The 26,588-nt window shown below is 36.1% G+C and overlaps 1 protein-coding gene across 3 annotated transcripts in view; it reads left to right on the top strand.

The window, feature by feature from the left end:
* The first annotated feature begins 553 nt into the window (after positions 1–553).
* The window catches only part of HBS1L (HBS1 like translational GTPase), a 61,397-nt gene continuing 35,362 nt past the window's right edge, over positions 554–26,588 (top strand). The window contains exons 1-5 of one of the 3 annotated variants that reach the window (XM_083829352.1): positions 554–727; positions 2,566–2,631; positions 4,378–4,515; positions 7,671–7,865; positions 8,517–13,488. In XM_083829352.1, the coding sequence (XP_083685478.1) occupies positions 685–727; positions 2,566–2,631; positions 4,378–4,515; positions 7,671–7,865; positions 8,517–9,997 (1,923 nt within the window). In that variant the 5' untranslated portion in view covers positions 554–684 and the 3' untranslated portion in view covers positions 9,998–13,488. Of the gene's footprint in view, positions 728–2,565; positions 2,632–4,377; positions 4,516–7,670; positions 7,866–8,516; positions 13,489–26,588 lie in introns of those variants that run through there. The other 2 variants (XM_083829350.1, XM_083829351.1) reach the window with 2 other exon arrangements.

Genomic DNA, 26,588 nt, shown 5'->3' with positions numbered 1-26,588 from the left:
TCAAAGTATTGGCATTTAATGCTGCCAATAGCAACGCTACACAATGCAGCCTGCATTTACCTACAGCCACCAGTTTAAGCTGGTCAGCTGCTGGGCTGCATTGGTTGCTGGTGACCAAGTAACCCCACTTGCAGCACGTGTCTAAGCCTCTCCAACCCCGCAGTACACAATGATGGAGACAGTGTTTTGAGTGCGTTCAAATGAGCGTTCCCTCCAGCGAATTCATGCCAACCCAGAATACTGAGCTGTCTTCACAGATGCAACTGTTTCGGATTTCAGTGACCTTAAATATAGATGCTTATAAATATAAATGCTTATACACGCACAGTTCCAGCAGTTTATCACCTTTGTGCTTAATGAGTAATGTCATAGACACAGAGGGTCACACTTCAAATGTCAAAACAGCGGGGTCGGATGGCTGAGTGCTGATGGGCAGCGTGTGAGGGGAGCAGCCCCCTTCCCTTCCCTTCCCTTCCCTCCCCCCCCCCCCGTTGCCAGCCGTGCAGCAGCCGTGACAGGTGGGGGGGGTGGAAGCACCGCGCATGCGCGAGGGCTCGACGCGGGCGGAAGGGGCCTGGGCGCGCATGCGCAGGATGATTCGTCCCGGCCCGGCGGAGACCAAGATGGCGCCCTAGTCCCGCCGTGCCAGCGCCAGCGCGGGCAAGCGAGGCGCCCGCCGCCATCATGTCCCGGCACAGGAACGTCCGAGGCTACAACTACGACGAAGGTAGTGGCGGGCAGCGGCCGCCGGCGGAGCTGCGGGGGCCTCCCCCCCTCCTCGGACGCCGCCCCCGCTCCGTCCCCGTGGGGCCGTGGCAGCCTCCGCGGCGGGGCCGGGCCCGGTGCCGGAGGGGGGCCGGGGGGCTGCCGGGGCCGTGGGAGGGCAGAGGCGGCCCCCTCCCCTCCCGCGGGGGTTGGGCGAGGCTCTGGGCGAGGCCTCGCACCCCTGCCGGGGACAGCACGGCCCCGGCGCGCTGGGCCGAGGCGCGGCGGGGTGATTCGCCTGCCCCCCGGCAGCGACCGCCTCCCGGAGGCGTGGGAGTGGTTTGAAAGCCGGCCCAGGTGTAACCGAGCCGGCCCCGCTGCGGGCTTGGGAAAGTTTGTGGTCTTGGGCCGGCCCTGGCAATGGAGTGCTGATATTCGGCCAGAACATGGAGGTGTTGTCCTAAAGATGGAGCTGAGCGTCTGAGGAAGAGCCACCTTCTCTGTCACGTTTCACTCGACAGCTCATTCGTTCCCTGCAAGCTTATGTCAGAGTTTGGTGCTTACCTGCAGGCTTTCTTTGTTTCCCGTCCCATTAATTTAGGCAAACTGTCAATTGCGCCCTTCACTCAAAGGTTTTGTTTGCGTTGGCTCTGGGTGTGGAAAAATAGACCTACTTCCACTTGGTACTGTTTCAGATAGCACCTTGGTATGGGAGCAGCTATTTTGTTGCCACTCTGTCAGATAGAAAACATTGCACCTGTCCACTGAACATTTCTTGCAAAGTGCATAGTTGGGTTTTGTGCCATGTTTTTGCAACTTTGGGGCAAGTCATTTAAATCTGTGTGAACCATTACCATTGCACGGCCTGCCTTGCGGGTTATACTAGTGCAAGTATACCTAATAAATTACCAAATAATTCCCTGACTCTTTTGGATGGATATGATGTTCGTAATGTCCCAGCTCAGTGGTTGTTAAGTTGATATCAGAGTACAGAATTTCTTTTTAGCTGCTAGCTTTTACCTTTCACTCTTTAAAAAAAAAAAAAAAACACAACTCAATAAACAAAAATACACGTTATCAGTTAACCTGTCAAGCATGTGCAATAACATCCTTAAACATGTTCTTCATGTATTTCATTCCTACTTAGTGACAAGTGCAAATTTATTTTCAAGACTTACATAATATTAGAATAATTTATTTTTTATTTGGAAATAGTTTACTTTCTCATTGTGATTCCTGATTAATAATTCTAGATATGATTTTTATTTTCTTAATTGAGAGAGTGTATGTCTATGTGTAGGTAGTTGAATAGGATTCTTCCTCTTTGGTTGAGACAATTTTGCGTAGTCAAAGGGAATTGTGAATTGCATTTTTGCCTTGCTGAACGTGAGTTAACAGGTGGGTGACCATAAGGATAGACCGGAGAAGAAAGGTGAGAAGTTGATAAGTATGGAGTAGAAATACCAATGTGAGTTACTGAAATAGGGATCTCTCTGTGGTTAGACTACTGAGATGTCAAACAAAAATATCAAGAGAAGCGCTATGGTTAAAAGCCTGTAGAACTGTAGAAAGTTGAGTTTGGCTTATGATGGCTGTCTTCCAAAGGAGATGATGAAGGAGGAGCTGTGAAGCATTGCAACTTTAAAAAGTTTTCAGCTAAGGAATAGAGTATTAAATTCTTAATTCTGTTCTTTAAAGAGAAAACCAATTCTGTTGTTGCAGCATTGAATTTCTTACCCAGGCAAATTAACAGTACTTACTTCTGAAATACTTAATACCTTATATGAAAACTGTCATTTGAACCAATGCATGAAATACTTAGAAATTGTGCAGACTAATCTTAATGGTTTTGCTTCATAGATTTTGAAGATGATGATGTGTATGGCCAATCAGTAGAAGATGACTATTGCATTTCTCCTTCAACAGGTTAGTTCCAGTAATTACATACAAGTACTGTCTACGTGTTCAATCATGCCATTTTATTATCTTGGATAATGGATGGTCAGAATGTACCTGAAGATGTAAAAACCTGGTTTATGGGGATGTGTTGATGGTCTTAAAACGTATAGTGTCTTTAAAAAGTGTCAGTAGGACTTGGCTGGGCTTGGCAGCTGTGATTCTGCTCCTGGTATTTGACATCTCATACACAACTTTGAATAAAAGTTTGGCAAGGAGTCTTACTGTTGGATGCACCGCCAGTCCTCAGTTGCTTCTGTTCTCATGCAAGATTGCACGGTGTTAAAAAGTCTCTGAGCTTTGGGAACATCGCAAAATAGGAGCAAATATAGTGATGCTGCGTGCTTGAGTAGGATGTGATTGGAGTGGCGGAGCCTAGCTGAATTCAACTTGACTGTAAAACCATGAGGTTGTGTTCATCACACAATTCTCTGAAAGATTATTCAGGGTTTCCCCAGCTTTGGCAGTGTTTCTAGAGCTGAGTAAGCTCCGAAAAATAGTATAGCTGATGTTTATGTGAAGCTGTGCTACTGCAGGTAACTTGACTGGATCTAAACCCACTGCAGCTGTGATGTAGTCTGTGGCCTCTGGCCACAGGTACTTGATTTAATTAGGTCTTTAAAAGTCTGTTCCTCTGTCATCCTGTTCTTTTTAGATAAGCTAATCAAGGTGTGTATTCTTGTTATTTGTAGTCACGCTTCCTGATTTAAATTACGATGGTCTCATATTCAATTTCTAAGTTTAACTGCTAGGATTTTGCAGACATTTGCTAAGAAATAAGATTTTATATTAATAAGTTTTATATTTGTTGATGAACTCTTGTAATGTATAAACTGCTAAATCGCAAAATTAATTCTGGTGTTTGTGCACTATAATTTTCTGAAGGATTCTTTCTATGTAATTCTTTGTATACAGAATATAGTAGTCTTTTAATATAGTAGTCTTTTAATGTTAATAGTTGCTTCAGTTATGGTGATTGAATATGCAATAGTATGTGTTTGGGAAACAGTTGCTAAGGTAATACTACTTCTGGATATTGCATGTGGTTTCAGTAAGTATTTCTGAGCTTGGTAGAATATTAAATTTACAAGGACATTAGAAACATAAGGACATCAGTTGATGTTATGCTTTGTACATTTCTGAGAGTATGTCACGAGCTCCTGTTCAGCACGAGCTGTGTATATATGTCTGTATATATGTTAATGTGCCGTTAAATCAGAATGGAATTATGCACCTGTTAAAAGTTTGGTGTGAATGTACATTTTAACTCATGACCTGTGTTTCCAATGAAATTCCACAAAAAGAAGAATGTGCTCAACTGAGTTAAACTGTTATCAATAGTTTGGCAGTGCAATACTGTAAAAGCAGCATTTATTTTCATGCTATTTTTTTTTGCTGGCACTGAGTTAAAAAGGAAAAAAAAAAGTGGAGTAAGGTTATGAAGACATTAGGCCATAGGTATGGCCTTTTCAGTATGAAAAATAGTTTTTCATACCTGGAATATATTTTTCTATTTGTGTACTGAACTTTGTAGAATAATTGCGTTACATAGACAGATACAAGGGTATTGTCCAGCCTGTCTTTTCACTTGGGTGAAAACTGGTCAGCATCCTAACTTTTTTTCTTGTAGATAGGTTTTGTTTTTGAAGGAAGAAATAGTTGAATTGTTTTAATACTTGTGTTTTTTTACTTTTTTTTTTTTTTAACCTAATATAGCCGCTCAGTTTATCTACTCAAGACGAGACAAACCAGCAACATGTGCTGAGCCATTAGAAGAAGAATATGGCTACGAAGGTACGGAAGATACTGCTGGTTATTTTGCATCCAATCATCAGTTGGATGAAGTTGATAGAGGTAATTATAGAAAAATAATAGTTCTCAGATGAATCTCTTTTATGACTTAAAGACTAACTAAAATAATCCTAGGTCAGTGTTTATTACATGAAAGACTCGCGTTCACTATTTTGTAATCCGGTACTAGAATAGCATTATTTTGTAAGCTGGTGTTAGAGCAGCACACTTCATGAACAATAGCATTGGTGGTGGTTCTTCAAATTTGTAACTACCTTTTGTGTGCTGCTTGTAACTTGCTTGCATACACTGAAATATGGTCTTAGTTTATAATTGGAAATGATGAGATTTGATATGAAATTCAAACATAAGAACAGCTGTACTGTTTCAGACATCTAGCTCAATATTTTGACTCTAAAAATGGATGACTAGGGGAGAGTATAAAAAACAGAGTATTTATAGAATAGTCTCTTGCTTCTATTACATTCCAAATTATTGCAGTTAGGAGTATTTGAGAGATTTTCTAAATCATGCATTTCCTTGAAACAGTGTCTCTAGATTCCTGTATCCTCTCCAGTCTTATCTAATATTGTTTTGAACCCACTGGACCTTAGTTTCCATTCAGTCCTGCAGCTGTGAGCTCCAGGTTCCAAGCAAAGTTCCACGCTGATTGATGTGGGAAAAAATACTTGCTTTTGTTTTTTAAACCTGCTAGCTGTTAGCTTAATTAAATGTTTTGTGAAAAAAAGATTCACGAGTCTCTTTCCTAAGTATTAATAGCTAATTTAGTTCTTAATTTTTTGGGAATATTCAGGATTATTTTTATGATGTTAGTAAGCACAAGGTAAAGTGTATCGGTGAATGAACAGACAATAAAACGTATGAATGAAATTTGTTATTTAAAACAGAACTTGCAGAAAATTCTGTAACAATAGACAAATCTAGATTCAGTATCAAGTAAATTGGTAAAACCTATGATAATATGCAGACATATGGGTAAATCTGTTAAATTGGGGTGTAATAAACACGTTTTTGCAGCAGGAATTAATGCTGCATAGGGTAACTTAAAAAACAGTCAGTCAGTCTGTGGATAAATGTAGTCTAGACAACACAGTAGACTGGGTTTTTGAGACCAGAGGAGGGGGGGAGAATCACTTTCCTCACCCTGCTGGCCACGCTTCTTTTGATGTAGCCCAGGGTTTGGTTGGCTTTCTGGGCTGCAAGTGCACTTTGCTAGCTCATGTTGAGCTTCTCGTCAACCAACACCCCCAGGTCCTTCTCCTCAGGGCTGCTCTCAATCCATTCTCTGCCCAGCCTGTATTTGTGCTTAGGATTGCCCTGACCCAGATGCAGGACCTTGTACTTGGCATTGTTGAACTTCATGAGGTTTACAAAGGCCCATCTCTCAAGCCTGTTCCGGTCCCTCTGGATGGCATCCCATGCTTCCAGCGTGCAACTTGGTGTCATCAGCAAACTTGCTGAGGGTACACTCAATCCCACTGTACATGTTACCGATGTTAAACAGCACTGGTTCCAGCAGTGACCCCTGAGGAACACCACTTGTTACCAGTCTCCGCCTGGACATTGAGCTGTTGACCGCAACTCTTTGAGTGCAACCATCCAGCTGATTCTTTACCCACCGAGTGGTTCATCTGTCAAGTCCATGTCTCTCCAGTTTAGGGACAAGGATGTCATAGGGGACAGCGTCAAATGCTTTTCACAAGTCCAGGTAGATGATGTTAGTTGCTCTTTCCCTATTCACCAGTGCTGTAACCATGTCGTAGAAGGTCACCAAACCTGTCAGGCATGGTCTGCCCTTAGTGAAGCCATGCTGGCTGTCACCAGTCACCTCGTTATTTTCCACGTGCCTTATGATAGTTTCCAGGAGGATCTGCTCCATGATCTTACCAGGCACAAAGGTGAAACTGACTGGTCTGCAGTTCTCTGGGTCTTCCTGTTTTCCCTTTTTTAAAATGGGGGTTCTGTTTTCCCTCTTCCAGTCAGAGGGAACTTCACCGGACTGCCACAACTTCTCAAATATGACGGATAGCAGCTTAGGAACTATAATCCGCAAGTTCCCTCAGGACCTGCAAAATGGCCAGCAAACACATTGTCCAGGGCTCTGCCCGTACTTGTTTTGAAGAGCAAATGCAGGGAAGCATAGACTTGCTGTTTGCGTTATGGATCAAGGCAGCTGATTTAAGTAACCTCGTGGAAGCTGGAGTTCTGTGGTGTTGGATTTGTTCAGTAGAGTTCTTTAATCCTCCCCATCTTTGAGGAGGTGTTCAAATAAAGAACGGGCAGTTTTCTTCCTGTTGTTTAGTCGTCTTCCTGAAATCCGAACTGGCAGAAGACATTCATGATTTTCAAGATTTTCTTCTGTTGTGTTTGTATCTGATAAGAACACTACTTCCAGTGAATGGCAGCCTCATGAATATTCAGTCTCCAGTTGTGTGGAAAGTCAAGACATAATAAGGTTTATTTTAGTTGGCAATTTTACTGTCTACTTTAACTTAAGAAAGTTTGCTTACCAAGTTGTATACTTTCTTTCACTGTGAGCTATGCTCAAATTCTGAAAATTGAAAATAGCTTCTATATATTTTTTCACTTTAAGATTTGATTATTTAAGTTCTGTTTTAATTTCCCTTTACATTCTATGACATTTTTTCATAAAATTTCATTTTATCTGTACCATATTTCTGTATTCCTACATAGAAATATGGTGCAGATAAAATGGGATTTTATGATCCAAAAGATGTTTTACAGTTTTAAGAAAGGTAAAGGTTGCAGGTAATTTCAAAGAGCTGACATGTTGATCCAGGGATGATAGTATTTATTTATTTTTTGTTAGGGCCTGAGGGTCCCAAAAATGCTGTTTTATTTTAGATCTAAATTATAGCACCTGTAAACACTTAAAGTGTGCTGTTAAAGTTATTCAAAGTCATTTAGTAAGTCAATGCAGAATCCCATTTAAGGTGATTATTTGTATTTCTTCTCTGCAGTCAATTGTACATTAAGATTTTTCAATGATGAGACTTTAATGAATATATAGTAGTCAGTAATATGTTCCTTGTAGCAATAGTTGAAATGAGTCAAATATTCTCCAGGGTTTTTGGGTAAAATTTATCATGGTAAGAAATCAGATGCATGGTGTTTGTAGGCTGCTCTATTAAGACTTTATTTTGTGCCAGTTTATAACAGTTATTTGTCTTTTATAGCCCGTCTTAATTCATGCCTTGATCAAATGAGAGAAGTTTTGGCAGAGTCTGTACCAGAGCAAACAATGGTGCAAGCAGTACTGGATAGTAAATTTGATGTACAGAAGGCCTTGGATCTTGTGCTTTCCCAAGGCAGTAAGCAAAATGTGAAGACCCACAATGAGGATGCTATGATTGTAGGAAAGACGACAAAAGGTATACTACTATTTAATTGTTTGGATTCAAGATGATTCATTTCTATGTACAATTTAATTTTGGCTTCACAAGCTGTGAAGGTGATTATTGTTGCATTAGTAATTTATTGGAAGTTTTAAAAACACCAACTTCTATTTCTGTGTTCTAAAAAGCATTTAAAGGAAGCAGTAGCTTTTCTTGAGTTGGAAGTCAAAACCTTAGTCTCGGCTTAAATTCTGACTGTAAGCAACCATCTGCATTTCACAGTAAATTTCTGTATTCTAATATAAGACTTAATTGTGTGAATACATTTCCTAAGTTGTACTTAGTATTTGTTTGGTGAGCTGATATCTCCCATCCCAAATGCCTCCTTTTTTTTTTTTTTTTTGGTAATGTTTTAATAGTAACTCTTGTGGTTTTGTTTATACTTTAAATCTTCATAACCTTTGTTGGCATTTCTTTGCTGATTTGTAAAGTTTCTTAAGTATTTCAGTAGATAACCATAATTTAATTGTAGAACAGTGGATATATGTGAGTAACACTTAGTAATTAAATGCCTTTTCATGTTTCTTCTTGATTTTTGTTGCTGCTGTCTACTTAAAAAAAAAAATAAATGGATGTTTCGTTGTGACTGCACTTCCATCTGAAAATTATTGGCTATTGTAAGGTAAGGAGACTTACTTTGTTGTCCAGAAATATTTATTAATAAAGACAGTTTCTCTTGTGCAGTAGAAAATGTTGCTGACAACACCAGCAAACCTGGGCTTGGAAACTTGACAGCCAAAGCTGGTTCAGCTTGTTACTCCTTAGTTGCAAATGACAAAATGCTACTTAATGTTAAAAAATCCAGCGTACCTTCATCTGAAAAGAAAGGATCGAAATCCTCATCACTTGTTCTGTCTCCTTTCAGTGATGATTTGTATAAAGGATCACTTTGTGAGCCTGTGAATAATCAGGCAGAGAATCAACTACCAGAAAGTGCTAATGTAATAAGCTTGATTCCTGACAGTGAAGATGTTTGCTTTAGCATAGGAAGTAACCCATCTGGAAATTCTTCCTTTAAGAAGTTCAAAAGCAAGGAGACACAGGACTTAAAATCCTTGCTGACGCAGAATGTGGCTTCTGATTCTCTGAGTCTTCAAGACAGCATTCCTCTTGTTTCCTTAAATGTTTCTGATAGTAATAGTAATGCAAATTTTTATAGTCCTCCTTGTATATCAAGTGCTTTAGGAAAATTGGCTCTTGATAATGAAGTCAGTAATACTGCAGATAGAAAGAATGAACTTGAAAATTTTTCTTCACTTGCGCAAAGTAGAAAACAAGAAAGCCCCTCTTCACAGATGGCTGCTTTGCCGGTGTTAAGGTCTGGAAGTACATCATTGGCTGACTTACTTCAGGAGCACCAGGAAAGTGGTGCAAGCCACTGTTACTCTTTGGCTGATCTTTATACCCAGTCAACAGCCAGTCTCACAGATAGGAGTTTGGGAGCATCATCATTATCACAACTAGTAAGTCAAGCACAGACTTCAGGTGGGATGCCAGAGTTAACAGGATCTTTGTCTTCGCTAGCCCTCTCTACAGTTTCTCCACTAAAGGAAGTCGAGAACTTATCACTCTCTGATTTAATAGCAGAGGCTATTGAAGTAGATAATACTCAAGAAAAAAAGGACGTCTCCATGCTCAGTGTAACTGATTTGAGGCCCTCTAAAAGAACAAACATTGATTTAAGTGTCCTTTTAAAAAATGCAGATGCATCTGCAGAACAAAATGTAATAGGACAGTCAAATATCTTAATTCCTGAAACAAAACATTTAAAAGTAAAGCAGGGAAAAAGTTCTGGTTTTGCTAAAACGAATAAAAAGATCAAAAGAGGGCTTACTTCTAAGAGGCAGGACTTGTCTCTTTCATGGGTGAAGGCTCTGTGTGCAAGACCTTCAGCTTTTGCTTTAACCTTATGTCTTCGTTATCCTCCAAAAGGATATAAGCGACACACAACTGGTATCCACAAAGCTTTCCTATACAGTAGACAAGTACAAGATGTAAAACCCAAGGAAATTGCTCCTATAACAGCCATAACACCGTTTGACTTCAAATCAGCATCTCCTGATGATATTGTGAAAGCTAAACAACAAAAAGCATTTACAAGACAGTAGTGCAAAGAAAAGTGAAATAATTGATGTTTATATCTTGGTATATTGGAAAAAAAAATAGGACCTATTTATAATCCAGAATTGAATTTTTAAACTTTTTAATTGACACGGTAATTCTCACTACTAGATTGGTAACAAATCTGTATGTGAACTTTTAAGGTGTTGCACTGAATATTTTTATTTTTGCCTAATTTTCACTGACAATTTAACATTTTTAACTTTTATGAAGTCTTGAACTTTAGTATATAGATAATTCATGTACAAAATTCTGTAAACACTCTTAGACTTCTTGAAACACCCCTCTAGGGGTGTGTGTGTATATAGTTGGGAAGAACACTGAAGTATTTTTGTAAACAATTTAGTTTTGCTATGTGGTGTATAGTTTGGGAAGTGGGAACCTCAGTTTATATTACAACTGTTCTATTGAATATTCTTAAAGCTAAATATTCTCCTAAGGTATGTTACTGAACTACCACTCGTTACTGATTTATTTCCACTCAATGTCGCTATTCTCTTCTGTCTTTATTGTACTTAAAATATTACAACAGAAATACCTTCAGTTTTTAAAAACGTCACTAACCTCAGGTTTTGATTAATGGTTGTAATAGGACATGTATAGTTTTTAATAGGACCAAATTTGTTGGGGAGCAAGTTAACAAAGTTAGAATTGCGTTCCCCACTCTTTCCACTCTCCAACCAGCTGTCAAAATGTGAGTTTTTTTGTAGATAAATACCTGGCATGTGTTTCATAAGAAGTTTTAGTAGATTCTACAGTTTATTCTCAAGTATTTCAGAAAAAGTATTGGAATAACAATTCTCCTTTCAAATTTAGCATGGAGTCTTTGCTTAATGGAAAAAAAAACATTTTGGGCAAAACATAGGTGCTGTTTGTATCTGCCTCTTGCATGTTTTGAAGAAAACTCCCATATTAGTGAACATGTGTTCTTTTCTACTGTTGGCACCCATCACTGTTATTTTAAAGCTTTACACTGAAGATTAGAATCAGGACATTTTGGACTTAATTTTTTAGCTGGTTACCATATTCCGATGCCCTTGTTAGTCAAATTAGTAACTGCATGTATGTATCAATTTTTCTATTAGTATACATTAATTCTTTTAATATTCTTCCAATGTCAATGTCAGTGTTTTAGATCCTGATCAGCAATATGTGCAATAAGGGTACTGCTGCAACTAAAAAAAGAAATAAAATACATTTGTATACTCTATTGCCATACATTTATCCCTACTAAACTCGGCAGCTAGTATGGAACAGGAGATAAAATTTTAATCTATTTTAAGTCTAGTTTTCATTCAGCATGTTGTATCAAAAAGAATGCAAAAACTGAGGCTTATTCTTGACTTCAGGTTGCACTATAATTTTCTTTCTAAATCAAAACAAATACGTTCCAGTGCTCTCAGGTACAGATTTCACGTTCTGTATATTTTGATCGTTCATCTGGTAATGCTAGCTGTTGTCTTTTAGGACTATGTTGACTATGTTATGTTGACTTTTAGGACAGTTTGACCTCTGACCTCTTGAATAAAATTGATATTTCTTATCCTTACTAATAAAAGTTTTATCTAATAGCAGTGCTGCAGTGTTTATGTTCTAGGTTACATGTTAAATGGAGCTGTCTGTATCTGTACTTAGTTCAAGTGCCTTAAAGCATTGAAGTGTAAGTAATACAATCCAGCATACATACTATGTTCTCATAAGTTCATCAGCAGGAACAGACTTGATATGCTTTCTTCACCTTTTTGTTGAGGATCTCCTTTTCTCCATAAACTAACATCCAAAGAGTTTCTGGAGCCTTCTTGGTTAGTGTCACGTGCCTGTTCAAGATCTGTTGTAGAGGTCTGGCTGCTACAGATTGTACATATACACTATTTGCTTCATTTGTTAGTCTTAACAGCAAATTCTGATTTTTGAACAGCCTTAAATACTTTTTAGCAATCTGTTTATCTGGAGTTAGTCCAGCTATTAACTTCATACTGCTATAAAGTTGAAATGTATTTTTCCTGCTGGGGCAAAATGGCTTACTTGGAGAAGTTTAATAATTAAAGTTCAAATTTTCCAAAATGGTTCATGTTTTTCTAGTAGGAAAATTATATTTTTTAAAAGTAAAATATTAGTCCAAAGCTTGATGTAGGCATGTCTGGCTATACAATGAGATGTTTTTGCTTTCTTATGTTCCAAATACTATTTGGGCTCTAATTAACATTTTTGTAGGTAGAGTTTTCTAATAACATGCATTTTTAATTTTATTTTTTCCTTCTAAATCTTTTCTCTTGTTCTTTTTGAACTTTTCATTGTTGTTGGTCTGTTTTCTCATTCCCTTGACTGCTGTTCTTTGCCTCAGACTTCTTAGCATTTGTAATAACTTCAGAGCAAAATACTGGATATGTACCAAGATGTATGTTACATGGGTTCATTTGGGTTGTATGTACAAGTAGTAGGTAGCAATGTGTAGTACTTGGAAATCAGTTCTGGCATGGGTTTCATGTAGATTAGACTTTGAACAAGTGAGTGAAGCTAAAGGGCATCAGCGTTATATGTTTATAGGAGGTCTTACTATGGGATTGATACCTTAGTAAACAACTTTGGATCTTGTTTGGTAGCTAGCTTTTCATATATAAATATTTTTTCATTTGCATGTATCTGTGTTGTCAGTGATGTTGAAGAAGCAGTACATGCTGTTCAGTGTATAAGGAGGGGGGAGGGATTTTTTTCTTCAGTTTGTAATACTGAATCCTGAAATGAGCCTCAAATTAGTACAAACCTGCAGGCTGAGCACTGCAAAGCTATGTGATGGATAAACCTGAATTCCAGTGAATTTTCAGCAGAGATTTATTTCAATGTTTGCAAAATTTTATTTTTTTTTCAAACCAAAGGTAATATGTTGTTCAAATGAAAAAGGTATTTTAATAATTTCCTTAGTTATTCATTAATTTCCCTGAAATTTTCCATAATGAGAACCAGGTTTGTTTTATCAGTGACAGTTTAAATTGTCCTAGGATTACAATACTGCATGATATTATCGTATATGGTATTTTTGCATAAGAGCTCTGCTCCGTCTTTGCACTGAAGTGTCTGCCTAATGAACATTAGATTTAGTTGTCAGTCTATCTGTTTTATGCTTTAAAATAATAAGCTTATTTTATTGATTTGTGTGTATATATATATTGTCCCCCTGTTTTACAGCTAGTATGTGTTTTTGTCTAATATGAGTTAGCTGTAGTATTTGTTTTGGAATTCATGTATTTACATTGTAAAATACTTGTGTCTATGTTGACAAATACAGACATGCAAAAGATAATATTTAAGCTACATAGACCTAATCCTGCTGGTGTTGGACTGTATACTCTTAAGGTATTGTGTACATTAAATTTATTTTGTACATATTTTTTAATTAAGTGGCTGCTGAATATTTTTTTATATAAATTTGCCTTTTGGATATTGCTTTATGTGCTTAAATAAAATCTATGTTCTGAAGTACTGACTTAATTACAATTTCTTGTTCTTCTACCTACTAGAAATGGAGTTGTAATTTAATGTTCTATAATGAGTTTTTCTGTTGTGGAAACAGACTGTAATTCTTATCTAGGTTTGCACAGCATTATTCTTTTCATGGAGGATTCTTCTGGAGAAAGTAAGGCAAAAACTGGTATATGGTAGTGCATCTTCAGATACTGTATTGGGGCTCCAGTTGGCTTTTGGTTACAAATGGGTTTTTGAAGTTACTTAGATCATCTTAATAGCATTTTCAAACCTTATCAGGGTCTTAGAAAGGAAAGGATATCAGTGAAAGAAAGAAAAAAAGCTCTAAAAAGCTATCTAATACTAGCTCTTTGTTATAGTAGAAAGTCAAGCTACTACAGCTGAATAAAAAAAAACAACCTTTCTGAATACATCTTCCATTTTTCTCTTTTAAGTTTCTTTTTCTAGCTGAACGTGTTTTGGAAAGTTAGGGTAAATTGATTTTGATTTCTATCTGAACTTGTTTTGGAAAATCTGGGCAAATTGAAAGTCAAAATAAAATACGAGAAGAGTAGGAAAATAACAGTGCCTGCTGGGATATCAGAAATGATTGCTGCATTGTACGCTTTGGACGGTGATTTTAACATAGTTATAGATTATTTTTAATCACAACAGAAAATGATGTTTTTTTCAAAGGATAGGATGTTAGAAGCATAAAATTCAGATTTTAAAACCATGACGTTAAAACTTCACATATCTAGCTTTTATTTGTTATTCAGAAATAGCTGTATGAGTAATTTCTCCTTGAATTGTTCAGACAATTCTCAGGATCTTAAACTTCAGAAGCAGCCAGGTACTTGAATTTCTGGAACTGTTGTACAATAATATTTCGAAGAGACTAGCTGGTACAGAGAGTTAGTCTGTGTAATTTTGTGTTCTGACTTTTTTACTCTGATCATGTAATTCAAATACATTTTTCAGAAATCAACAATTTCTGAAACTCAAAACGTAAGCAAAAAGTTTCAGAGCAACTACTACTGCTGCAAAAATGAATAGCTATGCGAAATTGTATGAAGATAGGGTATGAATTGTTTTTATGGAGTATAGGTAGTTAATTACAGTACCTTTTACAAGGGCACTAGTCAAATACAGTCTTCTGTGTCTCTGAAATCTTCAGTGTTCAGTTTTGCAAAGTTATTGTTTAAACATTTTTTATATTAAATGTTGATTATGAGTTGGGGTTGGGAAGGGAAAAAAAAGCAAAATTTCATCTCATAATTCACTAACTATTGAAAGTGGTTGCTTATCTGGTTTTGTTTCTTTGAGAATTGAGGTAATTTTTAATTGATAACGTCCTTTTTTTTTCTGAAATACAGGCAGCTGATAAACTCTTAAGTGGATTTTATGTTCAATTCACAGTGTTCGATCTTCTGTTTAGATGATGAGGAAATGTCATTACTCCAAATTATCTATACTTCTGTGTGCTAATGTTTTTGACATTACAGGATTTTTCCGTGGGGATGTAAGAGAAAAGGTTTTTTTGTTTGTTTTTCTGGAATGTGTGTGTTTATTCTCTAGTAGAAAACATGGATGAAACAACAATCAAAGCCACTGGCGATTTATTTACTTTTCAGCAGCTCTCTTGTGCTTCCTCAATCACTGGATATAATGGGATGATTTAATGAGAATGGGTCTGAATTTTAGTACTGCTGTACTCTACAGCAATTGAGTAATTGCTCCTTTGTGTAGACTTGTCTTTTGAAGTACTTTTTTTTTTTTTTTTTAAAATAACCAACAGTTAAAGCTAATTACAATTTGTGAATTAAGGTGATTTTGGGAAATGAATGATTCTTATGAAATGGTCCTTAAGTTTCTGGTGTCTGTGTGGTTACAGAAGTATGTTATCTGGTTTGTGGAAACATTATATTGCATACTTAAAAATGGCCTGCTAGAAACAATAGTCTCTGACTTTAGAGGCATGTCTGTGGTTTGATCAATTAATAGATTTGGATATTTAGTGTTGGTAAGATTCCTTTAGGAAGCAACTCATTGCCCTCTACAACGTTCTGTTAATAAAATGAATGGGAGATGACCAGAACTTGTAAAGTGGTTGTGGGCTTCAGAGATTAAAATAATAGATTTTAAAAGAGAGTTCATGCTTCATGAACAACTTGCTAAAAATTACAGATTTATGAAGACACAGTGCAAATTGTGTATAATGAGAATACGGGTGCTCTAGAGAAGGTTGTTTTTTTTTTTACTAGTGAGGTATTCATTTATCACGTCAATAGCAGATGAAGATGGACCTTATCTTCATATTTCAATTGGCTATCTTGAGTCTCTTTGCATCTATAAAATCAGAGTGAAATCTTAGTTTTGTTTGTTTGTTTTAGGTAGTGATGTTCTTCACATACATAGCATTGCTCAGGTGTCTGCTTTTTTCCGAGCAGTGACTGCTTAGTGATGTTCAGAGATTCCAACTTGAAGTGCGCTGTTGCAGTATGTTTGCTCTCACTATAGTCAGAGAAGCTGCAAAGTTCAAATTTCTCAAAAATGTTTATGTAAAAATGGTACCTTCTTAGTCAAAAGGATCTGCATTCTGTGCATATTTGTTTAATTTCTGTTTGCTTTTTCTGGCTAAACTACGTTTTCATTTCTTTTTACCCATGTTAGTATTTCAGAACAAATACAGATACTGGTGAGTGAGCTAGATTCTATTCCATTTCAGGCACTCTTAACGGAATTGTTAACCACTTTATGACACTAAGATTTTTGGTTTTAGTGATGCATGAGCAAGAAGGAGGTCAGATCTCTATAAATGTGCCATCCTTGCAGGAAATAAAAAATACTGTGAACTGAGTATGGTTAGTTTGATAGGTGGTAGGTAGCAAGGAATATAGTCTTTTTTTCTTTTTTTTTTTTTTAAGGAAGGCATTGTCATAGTTGAACTCTTTGGGGGCACCAGCTATTTTGTATTATGGTTGTTTCTCAAGACTAGCAGGGGCCTTTATAGGGCTATATGTATAAATGCTTGACAAGAAACAAGTTTTGCAGTAAAGAGGCAAAATTGAAAGTAAGGCACCGGAAGTTGAAAAGCCTTACTCATGATGTGCCAGATAATCTAGGAATAGAATGCAGGTCTCAAGCTCAAGTCTAGTTTTCTAAATACTGGGCTGTACTGCTTTGTGGCTGTTAACAAAGAAGTGTGTATTTCTTCACTGGCATTTATTGCTGATTTATGATTTTTATTAATAGTGCAGGTATTCAGATTATTGACGTAGTTATGAAGACGGTCTAGGCAGTTTCAAGAATACAGCCCACAAGCAAAACAACTAGATGCTTAGCTTGCATTTTGTTAACATTGTTTATCTTTCAATTTTCTAGAATTCTTTCTTCGCCTCTCCTGTATAAATATCTTCCTTCACTTTTGCTTTACACCAAAAAAAAATGATTAGAAAAAAAAACACGAATGCTACCACAGTGTGACTTAATGTAATTAGCTTTTTCTTTTCAGTCAGTTGAACGCAGCAAAGTTTGGTTTTGATCCATAATGATGAGGGTTTCTCAGTCCAAGGACAAATACTTGTCTTCTGGCTTTATAGCCAGAATATCAGTTGGACATTGATATTAACAGGTAACTTTGGTCACTTCTGCTGTGTTGTTATGGGCAGGTGAAGTTGGAGATCTTACTGAAAAAACTCATGAACTGATATTTTTCAATTTTATTTTTAGGGACAATTCCAAATAAATCTTGGAGGAAAAAAACATTCTGAAGTTTAATGGTGATGTCCAATATATTTTCACTAGCCAAGAAGAAACCCTGAGGTTTTACTTCCACTTATCATGCATGAAAATCAGTTGGCTATGCCCATGTGGCTCAGAAGAATTTTTTTCCCCCAACTTCTATTGGCTTTGCTAATTATTCACTAATAGCAGTTCTCAAATGCTTGCTAAGTCTGTTGTACTTAGTAATACTCAGGTACTGCATGTATTCAGTCTGTCACAAGGAGAATATGTTCTTTACCGAGTGGAAATGTTTGAAATCTGACATGACTGATGATAGATCTTAAATCATGGAAAGTAATGAGAATTTAAGACTTCCGTGTTTTAGGTAAGAAAAATGTATACACAGACTTTAAGAGAAGTTACTGAATCTTGACATAAGGTACTGTGTGGGTTTTAGAAAGGAAGTGGCTTATTTCAGGGAAAAATGTGTCATCAGCAATGAAAAGCTTTTTAAAATCCTTTGAGATACCTCTTTGAGCTTCTCCTTGTATATATTGTACACCTACACTGGAAAAAGTGACACTCCAGGCGTTTTCTGAGTTTTCTTTTATGGTCCTTTAACACTAGCATGGTTTACCTTTTTCAGACAAAGTATACACCAATGCAGAGTTGATCATGATCATCACTCTACTTGTTCTTACAGTGGCCTTCTATTATCAGTCCTTTCAGATTATGGTAAAGATCAACCACCATTTTCTTTTTTCGGTGTCTCTAGAAGGTAAAGTGAAAAATGTACAAAAATCTCAGATGTGATTGCTGGGTTGCAAGAAAGGTATGGTTGGAGTCACAGTTTTTAAAAATCTTGTTAATTGAAAGTCTGCAAGGTAATGCACTCTTCACTTCCTATTTTAGTAAAACATTTTTTTGTCATATACATAACAATTTGTCATATACGTGAATTTTCTCTGTTAACACGTGAGAACTATGTATCTGTAAATTCCTTGTTAGTGTTGAAGGGCAGTTTTCTTCTTAAGAAGATCTTTGGAAAGTCAATATAGCAATGGGCGCAGTAAGTTAAAGTTCCTTCTTTCCTTGTATTTCTTTTTATTCTGGGTGGACCAAGTGTTTATTAAACAACTTTAGACACTTACAGACAGTATTGAATGTCCATTATTAATATGTCAAGGTTCTAAATACTTGGTTTATATAGCATTGGACTGTCATATTTGGATAAATACGGTGCTGAGAACACCAGTCAGTCTAATGCTGGTTCAGCATGAGCATTCTGAATAATCAGAATCATTAGAATATGAGGCAGGCTGGTGTGAGGAATTAATGGAATTAATACTATAATGGTTAAAAGATGTAAAAAGTTAGAAAAGAAATAAAAAGTTGTTTTCATTATAGGATTCCGAAGTTCTGAAAAATGGTTGTAGAATTATGTACAACTCATATGAAAACTGTATGGTAAATACATACTCGTCTTTGAAAACATAACTTAAGGAAATAGTCTTTCTGAAATTAAGACTACAGAGACATCTCATACAAGGACTAATTTATTATTTTATACATTTTTATCAGGTCATTGATCAGATTTTTGTATTGTCTGTGAGAATTATTTTTTTTTCTAATTAATTGAATTGACAGTTAGTGTTCTTCAATAATAGTGAGTGTTCAGCTTTACCATTCCTAACCAACACTTACCCCACAGCAGGAAACAAAATTCAGGGACACTTGCTTTAAGGATCTATTCATTTAAAAGCAGCTTAATTAGATTATTTATATTTTATCCCTCTGTTTTCTGAGGTAGAATACTGTTCTTTAGAGACAACCCACTCTTTGCAGCATGTATCATTTAGCAATTCTAGGGATAAATGATTGCTGCTGTACTGCTGTTGTATTATCAATTTAGAAGTTGTAACTTGCCTGAAGTTTGCATTTGAGTGCTCAAAACAAGGGTGTTGACAAGACTTAGACAGTGGTATTTCACAGTTGTACAACAATACATTTCAGCTCTATAAAGTAGTTAACCTAAACATTAGAGGTATTAGTGTATCAAATCCAAAATTGTCGGAATAAAAGAAGCAGTTTAAAATATAATCAGTTACCAACAAAAAGGAGCTTGAATTCTAATAGGAAGCACATGTAAAAATTCAGAAATGAAATTAAAGGGCAAAAAAAAATCCTGCAAAGATGTTAAAATACAAGCATAAAATACAACATTGCTTTACAATGTATGTTTTACTCTAGATATCTTTCCCTGCAAAAGCTATTGTTTCTTCCCTGTAAAATTTACGTTATCAATACCTGCTGTATCTCTGTACTGTCTTCTGGATGTGTTTCTGCAGTATCATAGATTTGCTTATTATATGTGGTTCAGTATTGTTACAAAACTTGTTAGTCAAACTCTGCTGTATTATGGCATCAACAGAAATTCTGCCCACTCACTACTTGTGTGCCTCTGTTTTTACCCAAACTGTTTTGTCCTTGGGTGTTAAAATATTACCCCTTTTTAATCACCTTCCTTGTGTATACTTTCATGATACCATGATTCTTTCATGATGCCTGACACATTTCAGTGTTCAGAGTAGACAGTTACAAATGCTTTCAGTCCCAGGTTCTTCCCTCCGTACCCGTGACATTTAAAATTTGCAGTCAGAATCTCTGGTAGAAATTTATGCTGAAAAAGCCATAAGCTTGGAAAAGTAGGGTTGTTGGTAACTTTAATATAAAAGATACCTGTGTGTGCAGAACATGTGATGCCCAGTTGACAGAGACTGTAACTTGTTGTTGCTTCAGTTCTTCCATATTTTTACTGCATTTAAAAACTCATATTAAATGGAAATTTTATATCTAATTAATTCCAGAATATGAGTTGAAGTTGTTTTGGGTACTCCTTGTTTGAGTCCTTGTTAACCCCTTTTTGTGGTTTTAGAATCACATTTTCCTATTTTTAAAGTTTTCCTTTTCCCTGTTGCTGACCTACGTAAACAGGAAAATGACTAACTTTGCTTGTCAACTAGGCAAGATGGTGAAACTGAGTATACGCGAAGTGCTACTGAATGTGTAAGTTTAAAAAAAAAAAAAAGAGAAATTGAAGATTTCTTGGAAACATTTTTCAAGGCAAAAATGTGATTTGAATTGTATGATTTTAACGCTATTTTTCTGGCAATATACATATGCTAAGAAATATTGTGAGGTTGTGGTTGCTATCTGTATGCACGCAGTTACTACTGTAAGTGTGAAGTGTTTTAACTCCGCTTTCACTGCAACATGGAAGAAGAAGAAAACATTGAAAAAATGAACTTCAGTCCACACAGGTTCCTCTCTGAAGTCCAGGTAGAGTGAAATGCACTTCTTCAGACTGGCAAGTGAACTTTCCTCTTCCCGGTATTCATCTGCATCTCATAAAGCTTACAGAATTTATTTGAAACTATATATTGTGTTGTACTATATTCAGGTTTTCTTCTAGACTCAGATACACAGCTTTTTATAAATCGGCTTGGGTTTCTGAATAGTTATAGCAATGAAGAATGGAGCCTCCAATGCTCTGTTTCGTGTCACTCTTATATGCAGGGTGTTTTTTCCACATAATGGGTCTCCCTTATTCAGAGTATGGTAACATTCAGTCTCTATTTTTTCTTGACTTAATTAATCAATTCATCTTTGATAACTCTGGAATCCTGATCTTTGACTTGGGGCAGAGGAGTTCATAGGAAACTGTGGAACAGTTAGAAGGAGTTATCAGAGGAATAATGTACATAAGTAATGCAAATGTAATATAGATAGGTAATGTAGATAACGTAAAACACTTATAAGGGGAAAAGTTAATGTAAACGAATTAATTATGCCAAGGAGTAGGGCAATTTTTATAAACTTTTCCTAAATTTTAACGCAAAACAGTGTTTTTTTAACATATCTTTTGCTTCTTAAACGTGTATGTTACTATGTATGTGTGTGTGTGTGTGTATATATATATATATATATATAAGTAGCTTACCTTTTGCCTTGCTTACTTGTACCTTCTTACCTTAGCATGACCAGGGTCTCTGCTTCTTGTAACAGTTTCCCTGATAAATACAATTATTGCCAAATACTAGGATATTATATCAGTTAGTGAAAGCCCTACTGTCAATTTAATCATCTGATTTATGTTAGGTTCACTAAATTCCTAATAATATCCACTGTTACTGGCAGCATACATAATGTGTTCCCTATGGAATAATGTCTTGTGTATGATCTGTTTTTGCAACATGTTTGGACAAACAACATGGTGCGTAGTGGTGGTCCAGGAAAACTGCCTTTGTAACTTTTTGGATAGCTTAAGATTTGTCTCTAAAGTTGTACTAATAGATGTTTATATAATAATTGACTGCAGATGAATTCAGTATGTTGGTTAGCCTACTGCACTGATGGAGCTTGTGTTTGTTTTGCAAATTAGATTCAGAGATCTTTAGCAGTTTCACACCTAGGTTTCAAAGATCCTTTGTCTGTAAATGTGTTGCCACTAATACATTTAAATAACAAAGAACAGTAAAGCTTTTCTTTTTCAATACGCTTTGTATTTTTAATAGCCATTGCTACCTCTGCCATTTTCCTTTTTCCCTTCCTAAGGTTAGACCAGATGATCTTAGAGGTCTTTTCCAACCTAAATGATTCTATGATTTAAACGTACTCATGAACAGGGCAAGATAGCAGAGTGGCAAACCAATTATGTTTATTTTGGAAATGAGCAGGGTGTCTTAAATTAGAATTAAAGGAAATGGCAAAAGCAGATGCTGAAGCCCGTTGATCTGACAGATGAGACAACAGAAAAAATAACAGTAACTGGAAGAAAATAACTTGGCAGTAAAGTATGCCTCAGTAGTTTCAGACTGCATTATCTAATCGCTTGCTTCTCAATCCATGCGTGGAGAATGTGGTTGTCCTTCTTTAGGAATGTGTTTAGTAATGTCTATTTCTTTGTTAGACAGTTTATATTTCTTTGTTAGACAGTTGATGTTGATCTATTGAACTTTAATCTGTGTAGCACTGAGGACAAAACTGAGATTTTACTTTTCTGTCATTTGGAAAAAAAAAAGTTGCTAGGGTTTAGGAGGTACGTAAGTTTAAAAAAAAAAAAAAAAAAGTCCTATACAGCACAGGAGTATCTGGAAAATGTACCACCAGAGAGCTCCTAGAGGTGATGTAACTACTTATATCATAAGTCTTGAGCTTTGAATTGTAGTAGTAAGATAGAATAAAAATGCTGATTTGCTAGTATAATTATGACCAGTTAAAGGCTTGTCCAGTGGAGAGCTGTCAACATACGAAATAACATCTTCTTATCCCCCATTGATTTGGATGTCCTACTGCAAACTGGTAGATAGTTTGGTTTGAAAGGACCCTTAAAGGTTTAATTGATGTTGAATGTCTTCTAAGAGTACTTAAACTGTCCCATCTAAATAGAAAACATTTTAAATTCTAATTTCTTTTTAATTATTCTATGTCAAATTGTATATAAGAAAATCTGTTAAAAATTAAGTATTGTTTCTGAAATGTCTATAGAAGAAATGTGATGCTGCAGTAATTTTTTTTTTAAAGCTACTTAAATGAATATCTTTTAGTTGAGGAGTAATGGCATAACCCTCCCTCCCCCTGTAATCTAAAATCATCAGATAGTAAAGGAGTGGAAGAGTAGATACTTGATCAATATCAGCCTCTGGGATTGAAAAAGAAAAAGCAACACCTTGTAATTACGTCGCTTGGTTTTGATAAGCGTGTGTTTTGCTTCATTACATTTAGTCCTAGTAAAACAAGTACTATAAAAGGTGTATGTTCACTCAGCAAATTTCATTTGAACAGATTTTGTGTGAAATGTTTAACTTCACCTAATTTGCATGTGCAAAGGAGAACAATGCATTTTTAATGTCTTTTGTTTCCCACTTGTCCTTTCTTAACAGTTATTCTTTGTTACATTAAGAATGATTAAAAAAAAATTGAACCTGCTTAACATTTTACTCTTCAAAATAATTGCTTTATTTATAAGTGACTTTTAAATGTGTGTATTAAACAGACACACAACTTTTTGAGATCATTCAATATATCATTTAACTTTTTACAAGGTTATACATTTCCAGTATCTTCTTAGGTTTTGGATATTAAGAGAGTAGTTGGAATTGCAAAAGAGGCAGGATTTTCAAGTTACGGTTCCACCTTTGAGCTATGGTGTTTTGTAAAACCCTGTAAAATATATCTGAAGTACTTCTACTCTATCCTTGTTCTTTCATAATTGGGGGCTTATCAATTACGGACGGGAAGTTCTTTTGTGGTTTGAGATCATCAGCCGTGAGGAATCTTTTGCATCATTCCATCAGCTGTATGATTAGGGGATGACCTTTTTATTCCCATTTCTGTTGGCAAACACCATTCCTACCATCTCTAGCTTTACCTTTAATGAAATTGTAATGAATACTGTCATTTCCTTTCATCTTTGTTATAGGTAAAACTTTCAAAATTGTAGTCTGTTGCTGACTTTTTGTAAAATGGGTAAGTAGAGAACGTCCATCTTTTGCCATTTAAAAGAAAAAACAAACCAGAAGGGGGCGTTTCTGAGGATATACTATTGAATTAGCATAACCTTGCAAGCAGAAATGCAGAATTTCAGTGAGTGTCTCCCTTGTAATCATGCAACTCCTACTAGTGTGATTAAATGCATGTTTCAGTTTGCTGTAGGCTCTGTGTATATTTGTATGTATATATAGTTTTCAATAATTGATGTACTGCTTGACCATATCTTTATTTTTTTAACTGTACTTAGTCTGTTGAACATTTTTTAAATAATGTCTTATGTTGCTAAACTGCTTTTTTTTTTTTAGTAGCTGATGAATTCTTGACTATATGATTAAGTTATTCTTTTGGTCCTTTGAAGCCACACATCTTTCACTCTGAAATAATGTTAATGTGCCCTGTGCTATGACATTGCAATCTCTACTGTGATCCCTTAAACCACAGAGTGGCACCAGTAAATGTATTTTTCTTATACAGAGCTGACTTTGCAGAAGAATAGAAAAGTGAATGTGTAAAGTTTATTTATTTTAATATATATATGTGTGTGTATATATATATATATATACACACAAGTAAATTTGCCTGACTTTTAAGAAAGCATTGATTAATTTTCACATATAGGTCATGTCTCTGACCCAGACAGGGTCTAGTGTGGTTGTAATGTCACCAGCAGAGTGGGAGAGTTGCGGATTCAGAGAGCCGAAATTAAATAAGGTTTTAGCTAATCTTACCTTGGAAGTTCTCACTGCACTAAAAGTTGACAGTCTGGAACTCAAGCTGAAAATACTTGCAGCTTCAACATGCTGAATTGTGCAGGACTACTAAATACATTTTTTTCTTCTGCAACTTTAAAAAGATACATCATTAAGTTTCTGGAAAAAGTATGGAATAGTTGTGGAAGAGCTGAACATTTATAACATGATGCCACTTTTTGTGTGCTATCAGTTTGCCAGTATAGTTTTCTTTTATATTATTTTCCATATTTTTAACTTCTTGCTGAGGATTTTAATTTCTTGCTGAGGATATTTTGGTGCATAAATGAAAGTTGTGGGTTGGGAAAGCTTTCTCTTGTAAGATGACTTGCATTCCTGTAATACAATCAGTGGGAACGTACTTGTGTAGATGTAGTCAGTGTGTGTGTAAAAGGTGTGATGTTTCTGAATTACCTCGAGGATGTGCAGGCAAATAGCACCATCCTCTGGCATTATAATATTTGTTAAGAATTAAACCTGAAATTACAGTCTGTTAGTTTTGGAAATTGAATTCTAATTGTAATAGAATGTACATATTGTACTTTCAGTTTTACTTACTCATTTTGGGTCAAGCTTTTAACAGAAATTCTGTTAATTTGCATGGGCTGTGTGTATTCTGTTCAATTAAGTGAGCAGCAATGGATATATCTTTTTAGGGTTATCCTGCACAATGTGCTGACTCTGCTCTTTACATGACCATTTATGGTAGGAAGTTGCACTTCAGAAATACTGGACTGAGCTTCTTCTAAATCTGTGAAAGACAAATCACAGTCATTTAAGAAAAAATCGTTGAATTAGAGAACACCACCAACGACTTAATGTTGTGTCTGTGGGGGAGAGTAAAGATGCGTGGTACAGAACAACTGTCAATGTCTAACACAAAATATTTTTACAGCAAATTGTAACTTTGATTGCAGATTGAGGAGGAACATTATTGGCATTGCTAGAGAGTAGTGCAAAGAAATACACCTCCCACAAATAAGGTTTCGGTAGTTACAGGATGAGTTGTACTGTGTTACGATTACATGAAGGATTGGATTTTAGTCCATTTAACTAGAAGCAATAGGCATGAGAAATACCTCGGGGACATTATCATCAAGAACTTGACAGACGAGAAGGTCACTGTTTTGACAGTTGTGAATTTGTATTGGACCTTTAAATGTTTATGTGTCAGAAACATCAAAAGGAGGTAGCTGATACTCGTGTAATCTCTAGAAGATGACTGACGCTCCCCCCCTGCCCCCCAGGTCTGCCTTTCTGTACCATAGACCTCTGTTCCTTTTACTCCGGAGGTGTGATGGCTTAATGAAACTGGAAATCTTGAAATGAGAGTTTTACTCCAGTGATAGTGCCTTTCTTCCCTCTAGTATATAAACTGTGAATGTAAACCAGACTAATTATCCGTGTCTGTGGAAAGACTATACCAATGACCTGTATATAGAGCTCAACTATGGGTTCCGTTGCTGAAGTATATAACTTTAAACATCACTTATTTGAGGTGGATGCTGGTTAGAATGCCATATTAAGCATCCAGAAATTGGGAGAGAAGAGTTTAATTTGTTAAGGTACTGAATGTTTACAGTTGTGAGAAATTTTCTATGTAAAATATACTACACCATTCTCAGAGACATCAGTTTTTTCTGGGACATCAGGTATTCCAAATTGCTTTCTCATGTTGGGTAAAGACAGTGTGATTTAAAAAAAATGCACTAAAGTGGTGAAAATAAGTTTCTTGTGGAACTTGCAGGTACAGCAGCAATGGGTACAAAAGAAACATGAAAAAATGAACAATTTGGTGTTTTAGAGGAGGGATCGGCTACTGGGAAGCAGTAGAAAGATGGGATTGGAGTATTAAGTGAGGGAAAAGAAAATATTCCCAACTCATTAAATGAAGTCAAAGGACTCATTGTAATAAAGGATCAGAGAAAAAAATAGCTTTAATTGGTAATAATCATTTTGTAATATTTGAGTATTCAAAAACATACAATTAGAAGTCCCGATTGCTAAAAAGTTGCATTGGAAGGTATTTATTTCTGGTAAGAAGAACTAGGGAATGTATCAGTAACTGACTGCTATTTCTGCATCATTT

Source organism: Anser anser (assembly GCF_964211835.1).
Source record: "Anser anser genome assembly, chromosome: 3".
Classification (NCBI taxonomy): domain Eukaryota; kingdom Metazoa; phylum Chordata; class Aves; order Anseriformes; family Anatidae; genus Anser; species Anser anser.
The sequence above is the reverse complement of the archived record's forward strand: the minus strand, read 5'-3'. Positions and strand labels throughout refer to the sequence as shown.